Source organism: Tamandua tetradactyla, chromosome 10, assembly GCF_023851605.1.
Source record: "Tamandua tetradactyla isolate mTamTet1 chromosome 10, mTamTet1.pri, whole genome shotgun sequence".
Lineage (NCBI taxonomy): Eukaryota > Metazoa > Chordata > Mammalia > Pilosa > Myrmecophagidae > Tamandua > Tamandua tetradactyla.
In genome coordinates, this window is record NC_135336.1 from 93,680,941 (window position 1) to 93,699,089 (window position 18,149).

General features: G+C 35.8%; 1 protein-coding gene across 1 annotated transcript in view; it reads right to left on the minus strand.

Annotated features, from left to right (window-relative positions):
- Positions 1-1,236: 1,236 nt before the first annotated feature.
- The window catches only part of TMEM50B (transmembrane protein 50B), an 87,182-nt gene continuing 70,269 nt past the window's right edge, over positions 1,237-18,149 (minus strand). Inside the window, exons 5-7 of the mRNA XM_077118872.1 lie at positions 14,454-14,546; positions 10,839-10,896; positions 1,237-2,681 (exon numbers count right to left, since the gene is read on the minus strand). Of these exons, the coding sequence (XP_076974987.1) occupies positions 2,636-2,681; positions 10,839-10,896; positions 14,454-14,546 (197 nt within the window). The 3' untranslated portion in view covers positions 1,237-2,635. The remainder of the gene's footprint in view (positions 2,682-10,838; positions 10,897-14,453; positions 14,547-18,149) is intronic.

Genomic DNA, 18,149 nt, shown 5'->3' on the forward strand with positions numbered 1-18,149 from the left:
TAAAACAGAGTTACTGCAGCTCAGGAGATAGATTTTGGGCTGAGGCCATCTGATCCTCTGCTAACATCTAGTAATAAACTTTCTCTCTCTTTGAGAGAGACCAATTCTCTTAGCAATTGGTTATCTGATCACATTGGGCAAAAGAACCACCACCTTTGTCTGGTAACACCTCCAGGTATAACAGGTTGTTACTTGAGATTTAAAATGTCTAAAGGTAGCCCCAAATTATAAACAGAATCTCAGTACTGTAATGTTCAGAACCCCCAAATTCCTTGTCATCACAGGGAAAAGTATAAGTGAGAATTGGGCTAAGTTAATAAGATTGGCAAAAATTATTTGATATTAAGTAATTAAATCTAAAAGGGGACACTGAAAAAAATGCCCGAGTTGTCACCAAATGAAAACCCTTCCATCATGAAAAACTGTAGAACCTGGGTTCAGTGTATCGATGTCAAACATCAGGTTCTTACTCAAAATGGCAAACTTATATGGTTTGATAGCAGCATTTTTTCAGCCTTTGAACTTACTGCTTCATTATGCTGATGCATGTTGATATTTATAAAGGAAAAATTATAAAATGGAAAAATCAAGCCTGTATTTTTTTTATCACCGACAACACAAGGAACTCAGAGGAACCTCAAAAATGGTATAATTAATAAAACAGAGTCCTCTGGTGACACTGGTTTACAAATACAAGATACTCAGATTCAATGACCACTGAACCCGTATAACAGCGAGAGCTTTATGAAGGACATCCCAGGTGTTTTTTTTTTTTTTTTTTTTTTTGCATGGGCAGGCACCAGGAATCGAACCAGGTCTCCAGCACGGCAGGCAAGAACTGTGCCTGTTGAGCCACTGTCACACCGCCCCCTTGTTTTTAAATGATTATCGAGGACTACCCTTTGTAACTCAGCAAGTTTTTAAGTCCATAAATGGGTACGAACATTATTTCCTTTATTTTTTTTAATGAGGACACTAACAGAAGGCAATTAAGTAATTTACTCTGAACTAAAAAAAAATTAATGGCAGTCAAAAATAGGAAAGAAAGACAATTTTAAGCCCGTCTTCTAAGATTCCTTCATGAACCTTCATACTTACATTTTACAAGTCTAAAATTTATTATTTCTCCTTTTTAAAGATAGACTGCTTCTTTGATCTGGTTTACCTGAATAATTAAAAAATGAAAGGCAAATAAATTTTTACGGTTCATTTTCCCCAATAAATGCAACAATTTAGTATGTGTAAGAAATAATATTTATTCCAACAGGTTACAAGGGAATTGGAACAAGTAATTAATCTTACAATTTGCTGGAAGCAAGACAAAGTTTACTGACATTCTGAGGAAAAAATCAAAAGAAAGAATTAAACAAGACAGCATCTGGACAAAGGCACAGAATTCCACAAGCTGCTTCATACTCTGTGCATGGCGCATCCTCTCAGAGGAGAGAAGTTAAGCAAAATCAGGCTTGCATTAAAAGCTACAATGGTGTCATAAACCCTTGATATTTCTCTGTCATACAACTAAAAATTCTATAAGATCTCTCTGGGAGGAAAAAGTGCAACAAAATGAAACAAACTAGTAATTAAGACCCAACTATCCCTTTGAAATCTCTCATAGGAATATACACAGTGCACATACAGTATTTAAAACCCAGTAAAAGAACTATTTCATTGGAGTATAAACTTTCAAGCTGATAATACATTTTGCAGGAACACATCACCTGAAGTTTGAGCTCTAGAGCAAAAAGAAATGTAGTCAGGTCACTAAGGGAATGAATCATATAATTTTTACCAGGTCATAATACTTCCCTTCTGTAGGAAGCACTCTAACCTTACACTACTCATTCCACTTCTGATTATATATGGTTCATGCTTTTAAATCTCAGTTGTTTCAAACTTGCTTGATATTGAATTTTGTAATGCCAGATAATGGTGGGCTGTCAAAAGATAAACCCAGTAGACTGGATCATTTAAGCTGCTTTTATAAGAACCATGTTGCTCAGCTGCCTTCCAATATATCTACATTAACCATGCTTCTGTATGAGTTTACGTGATCATGTATTATCCTTTCTCAAATAGAGTCATATTAGAGGAACTGTTCTTAAAAGAGGCTTTCAAACTAGTCCTTTGAACATTTAAAAAAATCTTCATATAAAAGCTCACTTCTTTAATACAGAACAAACAGTTTTCCTTTTAAAAAATCTCTCTTTTAAGCCAAAATAAATGAAAACTTGCTGAAATATCTTTTTTAATGGCTCAGTGCTTATTCCAGACTGATGGAGCTATGTTTCTTGTGCATCTTTGGAAATTAGGTACACTGAAACAGCACAGTTAACTGTAAAATGATATGAAACAATCTGGCTCAGGGAACAGATCAAGCTTTACGTCTTCAGGAATAAAAAACTGATACTCATCATCCAATATATATATATAGTCCTATATTATATACATATTAACAATCTAGCCAATGGGGAAAAAGGGACAAATTTCATGAAACTATTTCAAAACTCATAAAAATGTAAAGAAAACATTTAATGTAAAATCTATTCTATTTGGCAATGTGTAAATTATATTGATAAAAACCTATCTACAAATAGAATATAACAAAAAGGAAATGTGATTTTAAGAAGTGATCTCAGGTCCAAAGCTCCTCCGTTCTTCCAAATTTGTAGATCAGAGTGCTACAAGATAAGAAAATCAGTCATGAGAAAAAACATGTGGAACAACCAATGCAGAATTCATTTTCTAAATATAGTTTGACAGGTACCTCAGTCAACCCTCTATATAAATTTCTAAAATTAACTTAAAGATAGTAGTGTTGTTGGTTTTAATTCACATATTTTATAAAGCAGTCTGTTGGCTTAGATGGCTTAGCTTAATTAAGTATTCTTTCTTTTTAAACCCTGGGAAGTTATTACATGGGAAATGTGCAAAGAAAAAGATCATTTCTCACAGTAGCAGGCGTTAGGGATATTTTATACCTTGAGGATTCTCCATATCTGAATTACAAAACTGAAACATACCAGAACAAACCATGGTGCAATTCTTCTTTCAGTCAACAAATCATTATTGTATATTGAGAACTGTCTGTGCACCAGGCACTTGGTTATGTACTAGAAATGTGAATGTGAGCCAAAACAGACAAATCTGCTCCCTAATAGAGTCTAATGAGGAAAATAATAAAATAAATATTAATTTCCAGCTGCTAAAAAAGCTATAAAGGAGAGGTACATGACATCATGAGAATAAATATAAGCACCTAACCTAGTTAGAAAGATCAAGAAAGGCTTTCTTGAGGAATGGTGATTAAAACAAGATCCAAAAGATGAGTGGGGTAATCTCAGCAAAGAGAGCATGCAGGGGAGGCAAAGATATGGGATACTCTGGGACAAGAGTTAAATTGTGGGCATACTGGTTGGGTTTGAAATTACCCAAGAAGTGATGTTAAACAGGAATCTGGAAACACGATTTAGGCCTGGAGATAAGACTTCTGTGACTCATCAGCACATAGGCAGTACTTGAACTCCTAAGCATAACTGACCTCATCTAGAGAGAGAAAAGGAGTGAAAGGAAAAAAGAGAAGGCCTAGAATCCAGCCTTAAGAAACTTCAAACGTTAGTGGCCGAGAGGGTGGGGCAAGATGGTGCTTAGTGAGGTGTGGAAATTAGTTCGTCCTCCAGAGCAGCTAGTAAATAAGCAGGAACAGTACAGAACAACTGCTAGGGGAATATCAGTGACTAGACACATAGAGTACACCAGTCTTGACCAGTTGGAACAGCTGAGACCTCACAGAACTGTAAGTGCCCCAAGGTGCGAAAGCTGGCACCCCTCCCCAAGGGGCATGGGAGGTTGGTTCCCCAAGGGGAAAGAAAGCAGACTTTACCAGCAGCAAGGGCTTAGCTCAACCAAGCTCCTGTTATGCAATTAATTAACAAATTCTGACTACTGAAAATAGGTCGGAGACTAGATAATCTGGAATAAGCGCTAAAGTTTTTGCCCCCATGGGTTGGGGGGGATGATGGAAAAACAAAACAAAACAGAGGCTTTTTGAATCCGCACAAAATACTGGAAAAGGGCTGAACCCCAAGGAAAAAGGCCACAAAGAGCCTGGAGATACACAGAGCCACATACCAACTTCAGCATTTGATTGACAAACCCAAGGAGCAGGGGTCCAACTCTGAAAAGGCTTTTTTTCTCTTTCTCTCTCTTTTCCTGCTCCTTAACAGCTCCTTAGATAGCACTGCCCCAGGCAAGGGTAGAAATAAGTTTGTCTGAGAGACAAAGTAACTAGTCAGGAGAAAGGAGTCAATTCTCTGAAGGGTGTATCTTCCCCAAGAGAAAGGTGGGGCCCATCAAACAGAATCCCTCCTTCAAGGAATTCAGGTCCCAGGGACTGGAAAACCGAAGCAATTAAAACCATCATATTACCTCACTTCCATCTCAACCACACCCTGGCAGGTACAGTCTGCTGAAGCTAAAGGCATCACATCACTTTACACCGGTGGGAAGTCACTGGCAGAGGAGTGTTAGTGCTGGGCAGGACAGGAAAAGCACAGAGTCTAGAGGCTTCATAGGAAAGTCATTCAACCTATTCGGTCTCATCCTCAGGGAAAACTGATGCTGGCTACAATTTCTGTCTGAGTCATGGGCCTATCTGGTCAAGGAAAATCTGACTGGGTCTAAATATCTGGGGAAACCGTCCATATAGGCAGGGCAAAAAGCAGAAAAACAAGAACCTAAAAATTCTGATCACTTAAACAGAACCTATGCTAGAAGTCTAGAATAAGTTGAACTGAATGTCAAAGAACAGATAGAGAATAAAGCTATCCAGCAAGAAAATCGTAGGTAAAAGAATGAAAACAACCTCCAAAATTAGGGAAATCAAATGCCTAGAAGCCAGCAAAAAAAAAGTCATACTAGGAAAAGTGAAGAAATGGCCCAGTCAAGGAACAAACCACAGCTTCAAATGAGATACACAAGTTGAAACGACTAAGTCAGGATCTTCAAACAGACATGGAAAATCTCAACAAAAATCAAACCGACGAGCTGAGGAAGGATATAAAGAAGACACCGGACTAAGAAAAGGAGGAACTCAAAAGTTTGAAAAAACAAATCACAGAACTTATGGGAATGAAAGGCACAACAGAAGAGTTGGAAAAAACTACAATAGATCTGAAGACAAAGAAGAAAGAATGAGTGAACTAGAGGACTGGCTATCTGAAATCCGACACACAAAAGAAGATATAGGGGGCGGTGCAACAGTGACTCAGTGGCAGACTTTTTTGCATACCATGCCAGAGACCCGGGTTCAATTCCCAGAGCCTGCCCATGCCAAACACACACACACACACACACACACACACACACACACACACACACACACACAAATAAATAAAAAGAAAATATCGGGAAAAGAATGGAAAAATATGAGCAGGGTCTCAGGGAACTGAATGACAATAGGAAGTGCACAAATACATGTGTTATGGATGTTCCAGAAGGAGAAGAGAAGGGAAAAAGAGGAGAAAGATTAATGGAGGAAATACGCACTGAAAATTCCCCATGTCTCATGAAAGACATAAAACTACAGATCCAAGAAGTGCAGCATACCCCAAACAGAATAGATCCAAATAAACATACTCCAAGACATTTACTAATCAGACTGGCAAATGTCAAAGACAAAGAGAATTTTGAAAGCATCAAGAGAAAAGCAATCCATCACATACAAGGAAAGCCCAATAGGAAAATACGTACATTTCTCAGCAGAAACCATGGAAACGAGAAGGCAGTGATATGATATATTTAAGATTCTAAAAGAGAAAAACTGCCAACCAAGAATTCTATATCCAGCAAAATTGTCCTTCAAAAAATGAAGGGCAGATTAAAATATTTTCAAACAATCACTGAGAAAATTTGTGACTAAGAGACCAGATCTGCAAGAAATACTAAAGGGAACAGCACAGGCAGATAGGAAAAGGCAGGAGGGAGAGATATGGAGAACAGTGTAGAAATGAAGACTATCAGTAAAGGTAAAAAGAGAAAAAAAAATTAGCTATGACATATAAAATCCAAAAGACAAAATAGAAGAAGAAAGTACTGCCTTTACAGGAATAACATTAAATGTTAATGGATTAAACTCCTCAGTCAAGACATAGATTGGCAGAATGGATTTAAAAACAGGACTCACCCTGTTTTTAAACTATATATGCTATTTACAGGAGACTCATTTAGACCCAAGGACGAAAAACAGGTTGAAAGTGAAAGGCTGGGAAAAGATAGTTCATGGAAACAACAATCAGAAAAGAGCAGGAGTAGCTCTAATCTAATATCCAACAAATTATACCTCAAATGTAAAACAATTGAAAGAGACAAAGAAGGACACCATTTATTAATAAAATGAACAATTCAACAAGAAAACATAACAATCGTAAATATTTATTTATGCACCAAACCACAGTGCTCCAAAGTACATGAGGCAAACACTGACAACAATGAAGAGAGAAATAGACACTTCTACCGTAATAGTTAGAGACTTCAATTCCTCGTGCAATGGATAGAATATCTAGACAGAGGATCAATAAAGTAACAGAAAATTTCAATAATGCAATAAACGAATTGGACTTAATAGACATTTACAGAACATTACACCCCACAACAGCAGGATGCACATTTTTCTCAAGTGCTCATGGATCATTCTCAAGGATAGAGCATATGCTGGGTCACAAAGCCAGTCTCAATAAATTTAAAACAGACTGAAATCATAAAAACACTTTCTCAGATCATAAAACAATGAAGTTAGAAATCAATAACAGGAAGAGGGCCAGAAAATATGCAAATATATGGAAGCTAAACAACATACTCTTAAACAAGTGGGTCAAGGCAGAAATTCCAAGAGAAATCAATAAATATCTCAAGGCAAATGAAAATGAAAACACAACATATCAAAATTTATGGGAGGCAGGAAAGGCAGTGTTAAAAGGGAACTTTATTGCCTTAAATGCCTATATTAAAAAAGAAGAAACTCGAAAATTAACTGTTTCCTTGGAAGAACTAGAGAAAGAACAGCAAACTAACCCCAATGCAAACAAAAGGAAAGAAATAACGAAGATTAGAATAGAAACAAATGAAATTGAGAACATGAAAACAATTAAGAAAATCAACAAAACCATAAGTTGGTTCTTTCAGAGAATTACTGAAATTGATGGACCCTTAGCTAGGTTGACCAAAAAAAAAAAAAAAAAGAAAGAAAAAGAGAGAGAGGATGCAAATAAAATCAGAAATGAAAGAGGAGACATAACCATTGACCCTGAAGAAATAAAAGAGGTAATGAGAAAATACTATGAGCAACTATATGCTAATAAACTAGACAAAGTAGATGAAATGGACAACTACCTAGAAAGACAAGAATAACCAACATTGACTCAGGAAGAAATATACGACCTCAACAAACCAATCACAGGTAAAGAGATTGAATCAGTCATCAAGAAGCACCCAAAAGAAGGGATATGGATTCTTTCTGGAAGAAAAGAAAATGTCTTCAGATAGATTATGGTGTCGAATACATGCCTGTACACTTAGGTTGGATTGTCTGATGTATGAATAAAACTGTTTAAAAATGAACAAAGATAAACAAATGCTAGAGAAAATGCACAGAAAGAGATGTATATAGTCACTGCTGGTAGGGAAAGTAAGAGATGCAGTCCCTTGGAGGGCACTGTGGTGGTTCTACAGGAGGCTAGGGGTGGAGTTGCCATATGATCCTGAAACCTGTTGCTCAGTATATACCTGGAGGAACTGAGGGTGGAGACAGGAATGGACATTTGCACACCGGTTTCAGGTGGCAGTGTTCGTGATCCACAATGGATGGAGGTGGCCTAAGGGTACAATAACTGAGAAATGGAAAGGGGAACTAAGGTGTATACATACAATGAACTACTGAGAGGCCTCAAGAAGAAATGAAGTCGTGAGGCATGCAACTAGGTGTATGAATCTTAAGGACTTGAATGAAATGTCAGGAACAAAAAGACAAATATTATCATGCCTCAATCATGACTAATTATAATATAGAAACTTGGTGAACTGAGGTTAAGAATATTAGTTCTCACATTGGGGCCTATCGTAAAGGGTCCCAGATTGTAAGCTTTTACAGCAGTCACACATATTCAGGAGTTGTAACTGCTATTTCTAAATTCTGAGATACTGAGCAGTTTGTTTACAACCGGGTCATTTCCAGAAACCTCGGGTATTTATGTGACACCTGAAACTCAAGGGTTAGCGCTCTGAAGCTATGAAAGTTAGAAGTACCCATACTGTTTAAAAAGCTGAAAAAGTGATCAGACTTTAACTAGATTTTTGAATGAAGCTGATCTGGAGAGGACTAAGATAAATCAGAATACAGCGTAAAGGATGATATGGTTCATATTTAAAAATTCCAACTTTTATGTGAGCCCAAAGGGAGAGATATTTATTTGGTGCAAAATTTATATGTTGGGCAGTACATTTCCTGATTTAACTTGTATGGTCAGTTTAGTAGAACACCATAAGTACATGGAATCTTGAATAGGGTATGGAATCTTGTTGGTTTGTCTAGGTTAGTGTGATGCCCCAATATATCCCAGAGTAATTTGGGTAGTGAATAAAGTATTCACAGGGTCCCCTGGGGGGAAGGACAGATGTTAAGGCAAGGTTTGGAGTTTCTATTTGGTGAGGGTGTGTTTACTGGTTATCTTTCTCTTGGAATCAACGAAATTATCTAAAGTTGAGAGTGTTGAATGAGGGTCTTTAATCCTGTAGTTTTTTTGGGGGGGAGGTTCATGGTCCAGAAAATAAACCCATCATCCTGTATAGTTTAAGGATACATCCCAGAGTATATTAAGCAGATAATCAAAAAGTATTGGCAAAGTCCCTTGAGGGATGGGAGAAACAATATGGAACTATCAAATTTTACAACTGGGGAAAAACCATGGATATCGTGTCAAACATTAGGGACACACAATCAATAGGCCAAGCCCTTGATCTTGAGGCTTGCTCTTGTGAAGCACATGTATGTGGTGGAGAAGCTTAGCCTACCTATAGGTATGCCTACGAGTTACTTCCAGAGGACCTCTCTTGTTGCTCAGATGTGGCCTTTCTCTAAGCCCAGTACATGCCCTCCCCTCTATGTGGGACATGACATCCAGGGGTGAAATCTACCTGATGGTGTGGGAGATAACTACCAGGGATGAGACTGGCCCTGGTGCTGTGGGATCAACAATGTCATCCTGACCAAAAGGGGGAAAAGAAGTGTAACAAATAAGGTATCAGGGACTGAGAGAGAGTTCAAATAGAGTTGAGAGGAGACTCTGGAGGTTACTCTTAAGCAAGCTTCAGTTAGACATTGCTACCTATCATAGCTTGCCAAAACCCCAAAACCATTCCTGCCAATCTTAAACAACACCTAGGGCAAAATTTATATGTTGGGCAGTACATTTCCTGATTTAACTTGTATGGTCAGTTTAGTAGAACACCATAAGTACATGGAATCTTGAATAGGGCATGATAAAAGAGCCTACAAAGGTTCCATGTGCTAGGGTAATTTCCAGAAACCTACAACCTCCAGATGGGTCCCTAGATCAAAAAAGTCCTGAAATGCAGGGGGCCAGCATCTTCAGAATCAAGTAGTTCCATTCTCCTATCCCATATTATCAACGGCCCCTTCCAACATGAAAAAGTCAGAATGGGCATAGTCCAAATATCCCTAAAGAGTAGGAAAAAGATCAAAAGTGATGGTGGAGTTGAACAGAGAAGGCAGGGTTTAACAAATGAGTATGATTGCTGAATCATTATATTGGTACATCTTTTAATCTCCAGTATTTTAGAACAGCTAGTAGCAAAAACCTAAAAGTATGGAATTGTAACCCAGACCAAAAACTGAAATCCGTTCTAGAACTAATTATAGCGATGTGCTTTGAAGTTTATTGCTTTTTGTATATACGTTATTTTTCACACGCAAAAAAAAATCGATTGTGATAAATGCACAGCTGTGAACCACTGACTGTACACTTTGGATGATTACATGGTATATGAATATATAATATATCAATAAAAATAAATACATAGATAGATGGATAAACAGATAGATAAATAAAAAGCACAAGCTATGGAAACAGCAGTCTGGGTTGAAATTCCAGTTCTGCATTTACTTACCTGGGAGTCCTTAAGTAAGCTCTGAACCTTATTTCCTCATTTATAAAATGGGAATAATATCTGATTTATAGATTTAAGATAATTAAACAGGACTTAAAAGGGTAACATATATTAGGTTGGTATATGGGGAAAGTACCTATTGCAAGCTACAAACTACAGTTAACAATAATATTTTAATATCCTTTCATCAACAGTAACAACTATAATACACCCATACTAAGGGTCAGTAACAGGGAGAGATCAGGGGTATGGGATGTTTGGGATTTTCTTTTTTTATGTCTATCTGGTATTTTTCTTTTTGGAAGAATGAAAATGGATTAAAATTGAACGTAATGATGATTGTACAACCAGGTGATGACACTGTGAGACACTGACTGTATGGACTATATGGTATGTGTATCTATCCCAGTAAAATCTGCAAGAAAAGAAAAAGGGTAACATATAGCATCTAGCTTAGGTTCCAGCATATAGCTAAATCCCTATTAAATGGTCTATTTATGCTCTTTGGCAATAGTGGAATTTTTACCTTTTAAAGAGGTTCTATCCATTCAAACTAATCCAAGGGAGTTAAACATGTTCCATGTATATGCTACCTTACGATAAAAATGACATTTCTGGAAATGTTAATGGTATGATTAAGAAACGAGTCAACTTACCTAAAAAATATAAGTGCATTTTGAAAAAACACAGCTAGTCCTGGATAAACATCAATATCTGCACACACACACACAAAAAATAGATTAAAAGACTACAAAAGGCAAATGGCAGTATCACAGATCTATGCCATTCATGATACGCTATTACAACAAAGTGCTATTATTAACTCTAAGAAATCCACAATGAATTTAAAACAATAAAATTCCAATCTCATTCTTCTAAAACAATAAGGACATAGACAATCAAGGAAAAATAAAGACTGCTGCCAAGTGCTTTATTCTTTTACTCACTGTAATCTAGCTTCCCAATGAACTTTTTCCACGTAAAAAACTCTCATTAATTTTTATTTTATACTGGTTTCAGGGATATCAAGTAAACTCAGGCATTAATTTGGAGTATAATTTAGTTAAGAAAAAAGGTTATTTTCAGTCTGGAAAATATACAATGAATTTAACAAGGTTTTCTTTCTGTTTAAAGTAAATGCTATGTTTCTAGCTGCATCAAAACTGCTGAGGAAGCAGCAGGCACACTGCTTACCCCTTTGCTTCCTATGAACAACAGAGAAATACAAACGTTAGAAAAATGCAGAGAAATACAAATGTTAGAAAAATGCAAATTAAATTCTTAATTACTTAACGGTCTGCAATTTATTTTTCTCATAAATTCAGGAGTTTTATTTTACAAATGTGACAGATAAAATTCAATTCATCATCATATTCTTTTTCACTGAATCTCTCCTGGAGGGAGTAGTTATTTTCATAGGAAAAGAAAAGCTTAAAAAACTACTTAAATTTTTGTGGATAATCAACTTTTATAAAACTATATGTGTCGATAAAATATACTAGATAAGATGAAGAAACTGGTTCAATTTTTAGCTTTTGGTATCATAGCAAACAATACAGTCGTGTGATTAAGAGCTCCAATTTAGAGTCAGACCCTGGGTTTGAAACCCAACTCTACCACTGACTAAATGTATTATGCTAGGCACATCACTTCATCTCCTTATGCTTTAGTTTCCTCATCTGTAAAATGGGCCTTATAAAAGTACCTACCCCAAAGGGTGTGAGAATTAAATGAGTTACTATGTATAGTGCTTAGAATAATGTCTGGCCCATAAGAACTATAAAAATGTGAGTTGCTATTACAACTATTAATAGTTCAAGAGTATTAGTCAAGGATGTCTTTATAGTAAGGGATTCAAAATGTATTAGAAATACCCTCTGAAGTAAAAGCATATGTACTTCACAAACAAAAAAGTACATAATGAGCAATGCTGTAGAAATAGGAAGATGAGATCCATAATTAAGAAATGTCTCAATATGTACTTGTTCTTTAAAAATTATGAAACAACCAGTAAGATCACAAGCTTTATGAACTTAGTACTTTTCTGCACACCTTTCAGTAAGGATAATTTATTCCCATCTTCATTATAAAAACTGTAAAGTTTCACATTACTTCAAGTAACTACATAGGCCTTCCAAGGAAATCAGTAACAACAGCCAAACCTTCTTAGAGTTAGGGATAAAATGAATTTAAAATACACTTTCTTGAATTATTCCATTTATACTTAACAGGCAAATCAGACACAGAAAATAGGTCGGTAGTTACCTAGGATGGAGAAATGGGGAGAAAAAGGAAGCACTGCCAATGGGTATGGGGGGGGGGAGTTCTTTTTGAGGTGATAAAAATGTTCTAAAATCTAATTGTGGTGATGGTTACACAATTCTGCAAACATACAAAAAAAATTGAATTGTATACTTTAAATAGGTGAAGTATATGGTATGTAAATTACTACCTCAATAAAGCTGCTTTTAAAAATGTACTTTTCTTCAGATGATTGTTATACTAGAATTGTATGTTCCATTAGTATGTTTAATTAAAATAACAAATTTTAGATATATTTGGCCAGCAATGTTTTTTAAATATTAGCTAACCACTGTGCTTCTCTACTCTGACTATTTTGTGTCAAGTAAAGGTAAGAGGAAAGACAAAGGTACTGCAAAGATCTTATAATGATCAAACCATGAGATTTAAAGGATTCTAAGTGTGAGAAGGCCAGCTACACGACAAAGTGATACAATACTGAAGCAAAGAAGGTGGCAAAGAGATTTCAGAGATAGAGGGGTCAAAAGATAAATAATTTATTTTTTTCAGATTTATGAATGAATTATTTATTATTTGTGACTGAGTCTTCCTCTGGAGTGAAGGAAGAGAACCAGTGAAATACAGTGTTTGTATGCTTCCAGAGATACCTACTGAGACAAGGTTCTGTTTGTAATCCTACCCTGGATAAAAAACTAGGGTGCCAAGCACAGCCAGGAAACTCAAAATGGTTTAACAGGAACTTGTTCCACTGCATCAACTGTTTCTGCATCAAGGTATAAACATGTCTTCAGTCTTGACCTTAAAAAACTCCCCCTCCAGGTAAGTTCTGAAATGCAGAGGAGCCAACCTTTCTAGAACATCAACCAGTTCCATCCCCCTATCCCATATTATCAACAGCCCTTTCCAATATGAAAAAGTTAGAATGGCCATAGCCCAAATACCCTAAAGAGTGGGAGAAAGATCAAAGGTGATGGTGGAGTTGTACAGAGAAGGTCGGGTTTAACAAATGAGTATGGGTGCTGAATCATTATGCTGATGGATCCTTTAACCTCCAGTACCTTAGAGCAGCTAGAAGTAAAAACCTAAAATTGTGGAACTGTAACCCACACTAAACTCTGAAATCTGTTCTATAATTGTTGCAATGTACTTTGAAATTTATTGCTTTTATGTATATACGTTCTTTAAAGAGAAGGAGGTATATAATAGAGAAGATAGGATTCAACAAATGAGAATGACTGCTGAATCCTTATATTGATATTTCTGTTAGTCTCCAGTGTCTTGGAGCAGCTAGAAGAAAAAATGAAAACCCATACCAAACTTTAAAATCTATTCTATAACTACTTGTTGAAACGTACTTGGTAATTTATTGCTTTTTTGAATATTTGTTATATTTCACAATTTAAAAAAAGGCAAAAACAAAACAAAAAACTCCCCTTCTAACTGTAACTGAAAAGTTCCAGCCTCAGGGTAGAGAGAGGGAAATGTCAGTGAACAGAAAGCTATCAAGGTCCACAACTCCTTATCTAATATCCTTGGGGCAAGTTATGTTTTATAATTCAGAATTTTTCAGATTTATGAATGCTAACAGAGCTTATATATTACTTAACCCCCTCAGCTGAGTTAGGGCCACCATCCCATAATCAAATACACTAATATTCCTGCAATAAAACATTTGAATACTTACACTAAATGGAATAAAGACCATAGTTAGCTCACTGTCAGTTCAGGTCATGTTTTGCTGTCAAATTAGTTATGAAAAAACTTTATTTTCAGAGTTCTGTGAATTTTGGAATTGTGAATAAAGGACTGGGGACCTTTAAGATAAAGAGTCTGCTATCCAAGATAAAGAAGGAAATGAGATATTCTGGATAGAGCTGAGAGTAGCATGTTTTCATCAGTGGCTTGTATTACTTAACCAGAGCAGTCTCATTGTATTCATGATCCATGGAGCCACATATAAAAGGCTTATTTGAATCTCTCCCATGAATAAAGGTAGAATAAATACTTACTTTGGGTAACATATGCACCAAAAAGAATCCACATGGAAGCAATAAGTGATCCAAACATCAACATGAAACCAATGAAAAGCCAAACTCGAGCACCTGTGAGGAGAATAGGTATTAGGATTCTGCTCATTTTTGAAGTTTTATATTATTTTAGAAAAATATAAAACTATAAACAGTTAACCTAATATATATTATGCATATCAAAAGCTATATAAATATTATATTTATAGACATCTGCTATAATGGTTGACTGAATAAAGATTACCAAAAAATTGAAAGGATTAAACCATACCTGGAAAGGGAAAAAAGAATGTTACCTTTCTACTGAACCACTGCTGGAGAAACTAACGCCTGAGTAAACTAGACAAGCTTCATTAGTAATTATCTGACTAAACTGATTAAATAAATCCTAAATGAAAACTACCCTTTATATATATCACCCAAGTAATTTTAGATAGCCATCACCACACAAAAATGAGAGAATTCAAATGAAGAAGGACAAACATGTCCCCTTTTCATTGTTAAGGTTTAAAATCACACTGTTACTCAACATGGTGCAAATAGTGCTATTCTTCAAGAGCTACATTCAGGCTCTTTTATGGCTGAGGCAGCCAACTTACAGCACACACTCTTGAAACATTTGAGATCTGAAACATCTCTTTCACATTGTAGTGTGTGGAATTTCAGAATCTGAATAATCATTTGGATCTGTTAGCAGATTCAACACATTTTTAGGACAGCATGTTAAATACTTATGCCCTGTATATGACAGCCCATCTCCCCTCATTTCCCTGTAGAAGGGGAAGTCTCCCATGAAGTGAAAATAAATCCAAGCTAATTTCCATAACGGAAAGTTAAATTTGCCTCAACTGCAGATATTCTGTTATTAAGTGAACAGAGATTTATATATTTTAGACAGCAGATATTCCAGAAACAGTGATCAAAGCTCAACATGGTAAGAACAGCTGATGTTGGAGAGATATCGCATTCTAGGTCATCTAAATCCTATTACAATACTAAGCAGACCTCCAGAAATATACAGTAATGTTTATTCTCTAAACCATTTCCAATCACAGCTTTTAGCTAAAGTACTAAAAGAACGATCAGAAATCCTTGTAATTATTTTCCAATATGTCCTTTATATATGGCCACTTAAATTAGCTAATGGAATTAAAAAAGAAAAATATTTCTCTTGAAAAATCACTGTTTTTGTTTAGCAAAAATTTTAAACTATAACATTTTCCTTTTTTCCTTTAGCTTCAAGGAATGCCAAAATTAAGGTTAATGAACAATTAAGAACATTCACCTTATCCCAGATTATTCCATTTAAACTATATTCAATCTTTTCATAATATTTTCCTGCAAATTCCTCTGGGAATTAAACGGGATAATTCACAAACGAACCACTTAAGCAATATGAACGTTTAGCGTGGCAATGCCCATAAGATAATGTGCCCTTAATTTCTGAAGCAACAGACAGAACTAGTACTAAGTGCCACATACAAATATAATAAATTGTATTGTGAATTCTACTTGAAGAGAGAATAATCCATGGAACAAAATGTAATAATCACTTAGCAAGGGTAAGAAAAGAGTATAATGGTAAAAAGTATAGGTTTTGGAAGTAGACAGACCCAAGACAAATACCAGTTCCACCTTTAAGATCAAAGACTATGAATAAGTTACAATGAAATTTTTAATAAAAACTAGAGGACAGTAACATAATGCATAGCAATGTCTCTGGAATGTTCCTTAAATAAAAATGATCAAGTAAATGATTGTGTGCTCTCTTCAGAACATTTTCACTTGTGGTTGGGAATTGTATAAATCATATCCCCCACAAAAGGCATGTTTGGATCCTAACCTCTGATCCTGCAGGTGTACCATTTTAAAATAGGACCTTGGAAAATATTTGTTTTAGCTGCTAGAAACTAAAATACTTGTTAAAACATACTCCTTAATTTGCAAAGCCCCCTTCAGGGAATGGTGAGAACGGGGAGAAATGCAACTTTCCCAAGTTGAATTCTTGATATTCTCACAAGCAGTGCGGACAACCAAAGCTATAGGCTGAGCCCCAAGTCTTGGGGTTTGTTCATATGAAACTTAATCCCACAAAGGATAGGTCAAGTCTACTTAAAATTTAGGCCTAAGAGTCACCCACAAGAGAGCCTCTTCTGTTGCTCAAATGTGGCCAACACAATAAGCAATCTCACCACCTTCCCCCTGTCTACGTGGGACATGACTCCCCGGGGTGTGGACCTTCCTGGCGACGTGGGACAGAAATCCTAGAATGAGCTGAGACTCAGCATCAAGGGATTGAGAAAAACCCTAGAATGAGCTGAGACTTAGCATCAAGGGATTGAGAAAACTTTCTCCACCAAAAGGGAGAAGAGTGAAATGAGACAGTGTCAATGGCTGAGAGATTCCAAACAGAGTCAAGAGGTTGTCCTGGAGGTTATTCTTATGCATTAAGTAGATATCATCTTGTTATTCAAGATGTAATGGACAGGTTGGAGGGAACTGCCTGAAAATGTAGAGCTGTGTTCCAGTAGCCATGTTTCTCGAGGATGAGTGAATAATGATATAGCTGTCATAATGTGACTGTGTGATTGTGAAAACCTTGTCTCTGATGTTCCTTTTATCTACCTTGTCAACAGATGAGTAGAACATATGGAATAAAAATAAATAATAGGGGGAACAAATGTTAAAATAAATTTAGTTTGAAATGCTAGTGATAAATGAAACTGAAGGGTAAGGGGTATATGTATGATCTTTTCTTTTTCTGTTATCGTTTTATTTTTTTCTGTTGTCTTTTTATTTTTTTCTGAATTGATGCAAATGTTCTAAGAAATGATGAATATGCAACTATGTGATGATATTGAGAATTACTGAATATATATGTAGAACAGAATTATATGTTAATGTTTTTGTTTGTCCTTAATTTTTTAAATAAATAAATAAAAACATACTACTAATTTATTCTTTAGCACCCCCACATTTCTGACATTATCTGAGGCTCAGGCACAGAATATGCTAAAAGTGAGCATGCACTTGTATTGTGCACTTTTAACTTAGGTTCATATGTCATTTGTCACCATCCTACTCCCCAGTTCTTCATAAATCTCATTGGAAGTGATGTTATAAAAGTTATATTAGGCAGAACAGTAGGTGGACCCCAGCCCAGCAAGATGGGGCTATCTGTTATGGCACATCTTCTCTAAGATGCTGGCCCTAGCCCAGTTCCCAAATAGTCCTTTTGCACAGTCAAAGTTCTACGTTGAATCACCACATAGCAATCCTGACTAGCAGAAAGTTGGACTAAGCTTGGGCACCACCATCTTTCTGTGGGGTTATCTCATCAACCAATATAAGGGAAATGTTTTAGAATATAAAAGAAGAAATGGGTTGAAATAAACTTTGAAATGCTAATACAGTATGCTGCTCTGTTTAGTGATTATAGCAGTTCCTACGAATTCACCAATCTTTTGAACTATAAATGTAAAAGAAAAAGTTTTTTTGTGAATGTACAAAGTCAACATTTGTGTGTTGTATCATTAAATGAAAAAAATAAAAATATCTATTCCTCAGATAATGTATATTATAACAACTTACAGCAAATATCAATTCTAAGGTACATTATTAGAAGCATTTCAATGCAGAAAATACATTGGGTTAAATATACAAGCTAAAAATTTAATC